Below are 11,696 nucleotides of genomic sequence, written 5' to 3'. Positions count from 1 at the left end.
ATATACATTTGACTTTTGTAGGGGACATATTAGAGGGAGGAGAGGCTAGATACAGAGAGATGAATTACTAGGTTATTGAAATATATGGTGAATTTAGTGTGAGTGGAAAGAGGGAGGCAAATGCAGCAAATATTTTTGGAGATAAAATTCATGAGATTTGGTGACTAATTACATTTAGGGGGTGAGTCAGAGGAAAAAGTTGAAGACAACTTTTAAGGTGGCAACTCCTGGGACTGGAAGAATTGTTGTGTCTTCATGAATCCTTTTTCTATTATCCATTCCAACTTTGCATCATCTGCAGATTTGATAGGCATGTTAGTATTTGTTTCTAAGTCATTCATAAAATTTCTAAATATCATGGAATTAAACACAGGTTTCAAAGGTAAGAACCTGGAGATCTCCTTCTAAGTTGACATTAATTGACTATGATCTGTGGTACTGACATTAAACTATTGACTATGATTTGTGAGTACTAATTTAATTATTGAATTACTCTCCTACCCTCCTCCACCAACTTTTCTCTCCTTTTCTCACCCTGTGAGCTTTATTAAATGTTTTTAGAAAATTAAATTTTATCTATAATGTTCCCCTGATTTCCTGTCCAAAAAAAAAAAGAAATAAGATTAATCTGATTTGAACTGTCCTTATGGAAGTCATGTTGATTCTTTATGATCCCATCTCTTTCTAGATAGTGATTAGTTTTGGAACAAATAACTTGAGTCATGCAATTTTTAGTAATCAATTTGATAAAAGTTGTACTTTTATTATTTATTATTTATTTTAAAAAATGGTTTGGAGAATGGTTGCCTGTTAAAAACATCCCTTTATCAAACAAAACAAATCTTGTAATTTTAGATAAGAATTCTAGGTCTGATGTATTTTTTTGTAAATACTTCAGGAAAGCTCTAGAAAGTACCTCATGCTATAAGGTTTGTAGGAATCAATAGTTAAATTTTAAAACTTTAGCTTAATGCGTGTGATTACTGAATTTCAATTATCTATAAATTTGAAACGTTTTTGCTTCTATATTAACTATTCACTTATGAAATATGATCTAGAATTTTTCTAAGAATTGAAGTCAAGTTCACCAGCTTATAGTTTTTATTCTATTCTATTATTTAAAATTTCTTTTTAGAGAACTGGGATAAAACCCTTTCTCCAAGGAATGTGATAGTCAATATTTAGCAGCCTGTAGGAAAAAAATGTACATGACACACTTTTAAATTTATTCAACATTATTAACATTTTCCCATCACTTCTAAGTCAACACAGTCAAGATAGCAATAAATCAAGACCTTATTTGTAGTATTTGCCTATTTCCAAGGTGAAAATATTTGCAGTGACAATTTATCAATTTTAATATTAAGTTTGAGCTGGCTCAAGAATACTCTTGCTTTCTCTAGCCCTTTCAAAGATTGCTGACAACGATTACCAATTTATTTAAAAAATAAAGAAGTAGTTTGCCTATGATCTCATTTGATGATCTAGGTGACTTGAACTCATGCACAATTATATACTTCTCCATAAGAACTGGAAATATAATTGTTAGTCCTTACCTTTCTTTCTAGCATTTTCTCTGTAGAATTTGGTCAGAAAAATGCTTAGGGGTCATGATTTCATTTCCTGAGCTTCTTTTTTCCTTTCTTTGCCAGATTAACACCTTAATTACCTTTTGGGGGACACCTCTCAATACCTTGATAATCACTGAATTTTTTACCGTTTCTTTCTGCTAGCCTTTTACCTATCTTACTAATTTGTTTTATTTACCTTGTCTTACTTTGCTTTGATAGCAATCTTTGTCATTTCTCTGAATCCTCACTCTTCATCTCTTCCTCTCCTGCTGCTTCTCCTCAGGTTCCTTCAAATTTTTCTGTTTCAATTTCTTCTTCTTCTTCTTCTTCTTCTTCTTCTTCTTCTTCTTCTTCTTCTTCCTTCCCCCTTCCCCCTTTTAAATGAAAAATTTCAGCAGGAGTCCTTCTTTACTTTCTGTTTTTGCTGGAGTTGTCTAAAATGTCTCCTTAAAGTCAATCTCTGGCCTTTTTAGTAATTCCAAAGCCCAACAAATCACTTCCATAATTCCTTTTCCAGTTCCTTACCCAGTCTTTTGTACAACTCTTCTTTAGAAATTGGATGAAGATTACAATCTTGGTTTACTTGTTACCGTGATAGAATGCCAGAGGTGGAAGGGATTTTATGATAGCTAGCATTGCTGTCAAGGTCCTTAGAGATCAGCTAATCCTTACATTTTTAGAGAGACAGAAACTGAGATTCATTGTAGAAAAATTTCTTGTCCAACATCACCCAGATAGCTGGGGTGTCAAGAGTAGAACACTATTCTACTGTTACAGTTCTTCTGAAGAGGAATGGAATCCCTTGGGAAGTCTATGCCATAGTAATGAAGCATTGAATAGCATTGAATTTAAGTAAATTTTAAATTAATAAATCTTATTTGGTGGATAAAATTCTTGCAGGAAAAGCAGGTGGAGATTTAGAAAAGGATCATTTTTATTGAGGAAGAAATCTCTGCTCAAGATGAATCTTTTTTGAGGAAAGTATAAAAAGATCACAGACTGTGAAGGACCAACCCTTTCCTTTAGCAAATGGGGAAACTGAGACACAGAGAAGTTAAGTTATTTGCCAAGGTCACACAGATAGTAAAGGGAAGAGATAGGACGTGATCTGGGGTTCTCAGACTAAATTCTGCATGCTTTTGTCTGTCCTCCACTACTTTCCATAATTAATTTGTGTGAGTGCTGTAAACATGTTTGAATTTTAGAAGCAAAAGACAATAGGAACTTGCTCTATACCTGTTGAACTGAATTGAATTTTGTGAATGATTTGGCATTGACCTGATGGGGGTTGTTTCTTCTCCACAGGCACAGTGAAGGTGAAGAGTTCTGGCATTCAAGTGGGAGACCTTATCATTGTTGAAAAGGTTAATATAAACATGTGACTATTGAAATTCTTATGTCAATGGGGGAGCATGCACCAAGTTTTTCTCTCAGCTGATCTGAATGTGTAATTTGTGGATTGAAAAATGAATTGTGCATTTGCTGTTTCAGAATTAAATCTTAATTCCTTTTCCTGGACACATTTTATTTTATATTGTATTAGGAGGTTGAGGAGAAAGGTGAGGAATTTTGCAGAATGAGTGTACTGGCTATTCAGGCATCCTTCTTTAACGGCATGGTGGTGGATCCCACATTTTGATTTTCCATTTTCATTATTTTTCGCAGTCTAATACTTTCATTCACATAATGGAGTTAACCTATCTTAGTCAGAAAACTGCTGTTTTAAATAGGCAAATAGATTACTAATGCTTACTACCAAGTGACCTTGAGCAAGTCACTTAACATTCTTGGGTGACCTCAGTTTACTCTTACATAAAATGAAGAGTAGATTATTTCTGAGGTTCTTTGAATCTAAATCTGTGATCCTATGTATAGTTTTATGTTAAAGTTTTCTTAATAGCCCTTCATCTTTAAGTAAATACATTTTGACATTATTTAGTAGGCTTCTCTTTATTGTGAATAGAATACAGCATAAAACAATGTTGAGAACATATTAAAAGAATCCCCCAAAACCCAATATTTTAGTGGATAAGCATTAAGATGAACCTTGGTGTCCTTGAATAAGTTATAAAATCTTCATGGTATTACCTTAATTTCTTTGCAATGCATTTATTAGTGTGGGGGGTCTGAGACATGTGGGGGGGGGTGGCAGGAGGGGTGGAAAAAAGTCAGAAGAATAATATTTAATCAGAGAAGGATTGTGCCTTAACTCCTTTCCTGAAGAAAATGTCCATGCCCTTTTCAAAAGGATTAAAGTAGATGATAGAAATGTGATTTCAAGGGAGAGTGAGATGTTTTTAGACAGAAGTGCACTCTCCTTTCTCTTCAAACAGCTTCTGTTTATAATTATATTATATTACCATTTCTGCTTTCCCTTTTTTCAGGAGATGACTTTCATTAGTCCTCAATACATTTTCCCTCCATTTATATTTTCCCTTTCAAAAAAAATCAAGCAAGAAAATTAGGAAAACAGAAATAAAGTATATGAAAAGTATTTGTAGCATTATTAATAGAGAACTCCTTGGAAGAAAGCCAATAGTAGCCTTAAGCTCTAAGCTGGTGATCCTTTGATGGGAATCACTGGAGGTAATGGTTGGAGTTTCTGGAAGCCCAGGAACTCCCTTCCTGTGATCGGATTTCTATGGTGGATTAGTACAATAGCAGCAACTTGCAAGATTTTCAGATTCAAAACAAAATAAATCCCTAAATCTCTGTTTGACAAAGAAACAAACTTAAAAGAACTGTGGGCTTAAAAAACTTTGTTGGGGGGGGTGGCAATGGGAGGCGGGTGGTAGGGGATAGGGCATGCACATGTGTATACAATGATACTCTTTCTTTTCATAATGCAGAACCAACGGGTCCCTGCTGACATGATCTTCCTGAGGACATCAGAAAAAAATGGTAAACATCTGGGATCAATTTTGGAAATAACCATTAACCTTTCAGTGGTTATTTGGCAAAACAATAATTTGAAAATGTAACAGAAGTAGATATAATTTTGGAGTCACAGAGATGAATCAAAACATCTTTTTCATGGGTTTGCCTCCCTCCCCCCTTTTCTTTGTGGAGGTGATTTATGTGATGGTAGATTTTGATAATTAAAAAGATACAACTGCTAGACCCACGTCGAGTCACAGCTGGCAAAGTCACACAGTGGCTCATGTTCCATGGAGAGTTAAATAAATACTGCCTGTTATCACTCTCTTCTTGGCTGTTAGGCTTAGCTTCAGGAGCTGGTGGAGGAGGAAGTGTTTCTAACATAGAGTTAAATAGCAGTTGTCTCTCTTCTCCTAGAAAATTCCTTCAAGATGTGGTGATATATGGCATTAAAGAACCAGGGAAAAGAAAGCTTGCCTTTTTCATAAACTTCTCATGAATGACAGAGGTTCTGCCTCTCCTGGGCCTATCCGTTTGTTTATTGTGATAGTCTGTGTTTGCTCTATTGGACTGCTCAGCTGGTGATAGTGGCAGTTGTAACCCTTTCTCAGTGTGGCTGCCAAAATTCAGCTATCTCTCTGCCAACAGGCTTTTGAAATTTTCCCTACTTTAATATTTTTAAGCTGCTCTGAATAAATGGTGCCATTTTTCTTTTGACTGGTGGAGGTCGGTAATCAGGCATAATTCTAGAGACCTTTTAACCTCTGAAAACCAGAATTTATTTTCCTTTGAGCTTCTTTTGGCCTGCTCTAGGTGGTTTGGGTTTCTCCCTTTTATATGTCAGGAAAAAAAATTGAATAGGAAAAGGTGAGGAATAAGGGTTAGCAAATAGAACTTAATCTTCTTATGACTTTGGCTTCAATATAGACATTGTGCTTTTGGGAAGGGAGTGGTAAACTAGAGGATATATCTATATTATCTCTCTCTCTCTCTCTCTCTCTCTCTCTCTCCTTTCCTTCTTTCCTTCCTTCCTTTTTATGTATCTATCTGAGAGAGGGAGAGAGAGAAGAGAATATGATATAATAAAAAGAGTCCTAGTCTTACTAAAAGAACAAAGACTTGACTCTGTTGCTTACTAGTAGTGTAACTTTAGACAAGCCATTTCACCTTCATGAACCTTATTTTCTTCATTTGCAAAATTAGTTTGCTAATATTTTCACTGATTATTTACCAGAGTAGTTGTGAGGAAACTTCTTCGTAAAACTTACTAAGCTTCATAATGGGGAGTTCTGTCATTTTATGTGTTAGTAGTAACAATAATAATAGCTAAACATTTAAGTGCCTGCTTATGTGCAAGCATTGTGCTAAGCTCTAGGGATACAAAGGAAGGCAAAAGATTGTTCCTTACCCTCCCTAAGCTTACAATCTAATGGGGGAAACAATATGCAAATAATTATGTACAAAAAAGTTATACACAGTATAAATAGAAAATAATTAGTAGAGAGAAGGCATTTGAATTAATAGGGATTGAGGAAAGCTTCCTGCTGAGGCTGGAATTTCAGCTGGGATTTGAAGAAAGCCAGGAGGTGGAGATGAGGAGGGTGAGCATTTCATGCATGGGGGATAGCCAGTGAGAATAGCTATACAAAAATGAGCTTATGGCCTCAGATTTTATTCAGGTATAAAAAATATACCTACCTGTACAATATTCAGATACAAAAAAATACCTGCTTGTACAATATTCTGCTGAGCAATAAACAAAAAGAACAATAGTAAGATAATGATTTATCCTAAGACTCTTTCTCTCAGAAACCTACCTAATAAAATATTGAGAAAAATATTTAAAAAAGCAATGACAAAAATACTTAATAGCACTCTAAAGTTTACAAAGAATTATGTGTATATATATATATATGTATATATATATATATATATATATATATATATATATATATATATACATATATGCTCATGTTTAATGTCAGTTTTTTTCTTCTCTGGTTCCTAAAGACATTATTATGTAGTCTGGTATAAAGATATTTTCCTTAAAGTCCCAGGACCTGTTTTCTAATCCACTTCTGGTGTTTTGCACCTTTCAGAATTTGAGCGTACCATTTAACCCTTTGAGCCTCAGATTCTTCATAAAAAAAGAAATTGAACTAGATTACCTCTAAGACTCCTATTCCTAGATCTACATTCCTAGGATTCCCATCTTATCGATGAGGGAAATGAAACCTAGAGAGATGATGACTTGTGATAGATATACAACTAATGAGATGCTCTTATTCTCTGTTATTCTTTGCTGCCTTTAAGAGCACCTAAATTCTCTCCTTTTCTCTGGAAGCAGTTTTGAAACTCATACTTGAAGTTCTAAAAATTATTATTCTTGGAAGTGTTATTACAAATGCAAAGAATTTTACATGTTTTTAAATATGTATATATGCAAATATATACAAGGAGTATCCTCATTCAGAAATCCCCTTCACTAATGAAGTTACAATTCTAGTCTATCTCCCTCTCCAACTCTTTCTGGAATAATAGCTCATGTTTATATAATGCTTTAGCATTTTCTTTTTCTTTCTTTTTTCTTTTTTTTTGCAAGGCAATAGGGTTAAAGTGGCTTGCTCAAGGCCACACAGATAGGTAATTTTTAAGTGTCTGAGGTCAGATTTGAACTCAGGTACTCCTGACTTCAGGGCTGGTGCTCTATCCACTGTGCCACCTAGCTGCCCCTAATGCTTTAGCATTTTTAGAATACAGCATTTCTTTTTTGTTAATATTCACTTTAAAATTTTGAGTTCCAACTTCTTTCCTTTTCCCATCCACTGAGAAGGCAAGCAGTGTGATCCTCATTATATATATGTGAACTCATGCAAAGCACATTTCAAAATTATCTGTGTATAAATAGTATTTCATTTGATCCTCATAACTCTGAGGAGTAGACGGTCTTATGTCTTCATTTAAGATGAAGAGACTGAAGCTCAAAGAATTAGATGATTTTTCCCAAAGTCATACAGTTAATAAGTTTCTGAGATGAATTTTGAACATTGTCTTCTTGACTTTGATATCCAACTCTGTATTGATTGCACAAATTTGCTTTAGAATATATTATGAAATATTTAATGCATGACCGCATAGTGAGGACTTTGTTTTTAAGGAATTCATCTTCAACTTTTGCCGTCATATTATTTAAAACCAATTAGAAACATCTCTTTGACTTGAGTTGCTGAAACTACACTGTATTTCTGTATGGCAAATTGTTAGTGGTAAAAATGAGTCTGATTTTCTAGTCTCGCTACTGTGGTAGCATGTCTTACTACCATTAAAAATCCAATGATGAAGCTGATTCGAGGTGGTAATAGGACATAGTGTGGCCTTTGAAAGGCACTAGAAGTAGAAGTCTGGTTCCTGAAGCTGCTTAATGGCATTCCTCATGATAAATAGCATGTTTGTTGCATGGTGAAGTGATTCTGAAGTTGAAATTTCATAGGGTCTTGCTTCTTGAGGACTGATCAGTTAGATGGGGAAACAGACTGGAAACTCCGTTTGCCTGTGGCTTGCACACAAAGATTACCGACTGCTGCTGTGAGTATTTCCTTCTCGCCTTTTATTCCTTCCCAACCTTTATTGTCCCTTACCTTTTTGACTTTCCCACTTTTATTCTCTATTCTCTTTTCTTCCCCTTTCCTCTCTCTTCCTTCTCTTATCCTCTCCTCTTTTCCTTTTGCCTCTTTCTTTTCTTCCCAATCCTCTATTCACATCCCTTACCTCTACACTTTACTTCTCTTGTTTGCCTTACTCCCCCTTTCCCCTTCCCTTCTCTTTAGTTCTTTCTCTCTTTCCTCCCTTCCTTTCCCTCTTCCTTTCCTTTTATCTCATTTCCCTTTCATCCTGCTCCTTTTCCCCTCCCTTTCTTTTCCTTTTTTCCCTTTCCCTTTCCTTCATCTTTCCTCTCCTTTTTCTTCTCTTCTTCTTTTATTACCTTGAATCCTATATTAAAAGATTACAGAATAGCTTGCAATAAATAAATCAGCAAGCTCCTGTCCAGAAAGACAACATTGAAAAGTATTTTCTCTCCATTCAATATCATAATCTTTTATATTGTAATTTTTAGTACTTGGTAGGTCTCTATGTTTTCATTACCATTTTCTTTAATACTTTCATTTATTTAACTAGCCTGTTATCGATTCATGAAATGTTTAAGAACTAAATATCATAATTTTTATGATTTTTAAAAAATAAAATATTCTTGGGTCAACTAAAATGGCATGTCATTTCTAGGAAAGAAACAATTATGTCTTGTAGGGCATAGAGTTGCAAAAAATCTTTTTTTGGAAGGTGCTAGGCCTGGGAGTGTGTGGGAAGGGAACAGGAACAAGAGTATTATCTCTTGCCTTCAGCCTTTACAAAGCAATTTCATGTTTATCTAGTGCATTGTAAGGAAGCAAAATTCATTAAAAAAAAAAGAAACATCTTCCAATTTTCCCCATAAATTAAGTCTGTCCACCTTGCAGAGAGAATATCTGAGGTGTGCTTTGAGATTTTAGGAACCCCCTAAATATGGTGATGATGTATTTAAACATTTGAACAAGCTACTAAAGGAAGCCAGGGAGATCTTTTAAACGCGAAAACACCTATTTGAATTGTTTGCATTAGATACCAGCAGCATTTCTAAGTCCTCAGCATTGTCAGTGGGAAAACTTAATACAGGAAAGGAGATTGAGAGGGGAAGAGATAGGGGGGAAAATTCCCTTTATTTGGTTTGCACAGTGGAATGCCATAAAAATAACTTTAGACCTGGTTCTTTGATCTGGTTTTAGATGCAGGCTTTTGGGACTTTGGGGTCTTGGCAAGGATAGTAGCTGACTTCAGGTGTTTGAAAGATTATCATATGGAGGAGGGGCATATTGGGCCTGGTTTTAGAGCACAAATGTATCTTTGGCATACAGATTTATGCTCTGGATGAGTCAAATCTTAATAAGAGTTAGAGTTTTCTGGAAATGGAATAGGTTGTGGCAGCCAGGTGGCACAGTGGATAAAGTACTGACCCTGGAGTCAGGAGGACCTGAGTCCAAATCCAGCCTCAGACATTTAATAATTGCCTAGCTTTTTGACCTTGGGCAAGTCTCTCAACCCCATTGCCTTAAATAAAAAAAAAATTATCTATCTTGGGAAATGTTTAACTCTGCATTGCCAGAAGTCATGAAGCAAAAGCTGTATAGCCATTCATTTGTGGAGGAGAGTCATTCAGATGCAGACTAGACTGGATAGTCTCCATTTTCCCATTCAATTCTAAGATTCTGGAATTCAGTTATTCTAGGATTTACAATACATTCAAAAAACAGCCAATAAACTTAGGTATCATGAGGAAGTAGGGAGTATGGTGTAGTGGATAGAGAACTGACCTCAGAGTTAGGAAGATCTGGGTTTGAATCTTACCTCTGACATAGTCTAGCTAAATGACCCTGGACAAGTCACTTACCCTCACAATGCTTTGTAGCTAAGATTAGAGGTTTCAGAGTAAATATGAATCTTCATTCTTGGAATAAATCCTCTCATTGGAAGTTCTAGATCCAATGTCTTCCTATACAAACAAGGTAATTTTTTGAGTCACTTTTAAAATTTTGTAGAAAGCAAATGACAAGATTCTTTAAAAATAATAATCAATTTAGATTTCTCTAACATTTTGATATGAATGCTTGTTATAAAGCAAGTGAATTCTTTAATAAAAATAAAGTATTCTTTGGACAAATTAATGGTCAGAATTTTTTCTGTTAGAGTAACTAAGATTTTATTTTCTATTTAAAAGGATCTTCTTCAAATTCGATCATATGTCTATGCAGAAGAGCCAAATATTGATATCCATAACTTTGTGGGGACTTTTACAAGGGTAAGTTCTTTTTAAATGTATATGCATAAAACCCCCTCAAAATGTTATAAATGTACTTTTCTATTGATAATAGTATTGTCTTGGAGTGCATGCAAGAAGAGGGTGGGTCATGTGGAAATAGAGATAGATTTAGAGACTGGACCTCTGATTTCATTGATGGTGGGAACTCCTTGATGAGGACCCATCTCAGTAACTTTTCTGAAATTTACAGTTTTGGACAGCTGAGAAGTTAAGTGACTTTTCACTTAATCGTGTCATAATGCCTGACACTTGGGACTTAAATGCTTGTTGACTTAATTTCACAAAGCCTGTGTTACTTGTCCATAACATATTGAGACTTATGTCATGGAAGTCAATCTATGTTGCTGTGTTAGCTACGTATTCATGTAGATTCAAATGGCTTTATATAACCAAACAGCTAAGAATTTTTCTTACATTAACTCTTTGAATCCAAGACTTTTTAGAGTTATAAGGGACTTTAGAAATCATCTAATCCAACCTCCTTATTCTATAGAGGAAAAAAGTTGGAAATGACTTATCCAAGAGTATATATACATCTTATTAGTGGTGAAGACAGAACTTAGAACTCTGGTTCCTTGATTTTTATCCCAAGGCTCTTCCTACTAAATAACATGAGACAGTTATGTCTTTTGTCTTTATAGAAAATAGATATAATAATCTGTACCAAATTGTGGTTGAAGTAGAGGGATAGAGGAAAAATCTCAAGTTTGGAAGTAGAGATACTTCAGTTAAAGTCTTGGCTCCTTTTTTTATTAACTAGTCTTTTAATTTGAGCATTAATTTGGCCTTGATTTCTTCTCAGTTGAATGATGATCCTATTATAATGTCATCATCACTGTCATTTTGTATCCTACCCAATAAATTCCTTCTTGATTTTCTTGTTCAAGGATAAATTTTATGTCTACAGATGAATTTTCTTTCTGTTGTCAAAATGAAAGCTATGTAACCTGTACTTCCCTTTTCAATTTAACTGCCAGGAAACTTAAAAGCACATTCATTGCTCAAATGTTGTGATTTTCTTGGTTCAGGGGTCTGGGGGCATCCACCTCTTTTACTGCTTTTTTTTATTTGATCTCTTTCCTCTTTTATCCTTAAATGTTTTCTGTCATTGTGCTTTTACTTGGGCTTCTTCTGAAGTAGATGGGCATACCTCTTAAATTACAACAAATGGTTTTCATAATGTTTGGTGGTATAGTGGGATCCTACTTCTGCTTACCATTTGAATTTTGATAAAATGAAGGGATCTGAACAAGATTGGGTCCATGTATCTTCCTTCTCTTGGAGGCTTGTCTCTTTGGTCTAATAAAGGAAGCTGAAAAGAAGTGGTTAGGTAGTTT

General features: G+C 34.8%; 1 protein-coding gene across 5 annotated transcripts in view; it reads left to right on the top strand.

The window, feature by feature from the left end:
• Positions 1 to 11,696, top strand: part of ATP9A (ATPase phospholipid transporting 9A (putative)) — a 220,876-nt gene that overhangs the window by 114,111 nt on the left and 95,069 nt on the right. For 3 of the 5 annotated variants that reach the window (XM_074210262.1, XM_074210264.1, XM_074210261.1), the window contains one exon: positions 10,258 to 10,338. In XM_074210262.1, the coding sequence (XP_074066363.1) occupies positions 10,258 to 10,338 (81 nt within the window). Of the gene's footprint in view, positions 1 to 2,876; positions 2,936 to 4,420; positions 4,473 to 7,938; positions 8,034 to 10,257; positions 10,339 to 11,696 lie in introns of all 5 variants that reach the window. The other 2 variants (XM_074210263.1, XM_074210265.1) reach the window with 2 other exon arrangements.

This window comes from Macrotis lagotis, chromosome 1, assembly GCF_037893015.1.
Source record: "Macrotis lagotis isolate mMagLag1 chromosome 1, bilby.v1.9.chrom.fasta, whole genome shotgun sequence".
NCBI classification, from domain to species: Eukaryota; Metazoa; Chordata; class Mammalia; order Peramelemorphia; family Peramelidae; genus Macrotis; species Macrotis lagotis.
This window is presented reverse-complemented; position numbering and strand designations above follow the sequence as displayed.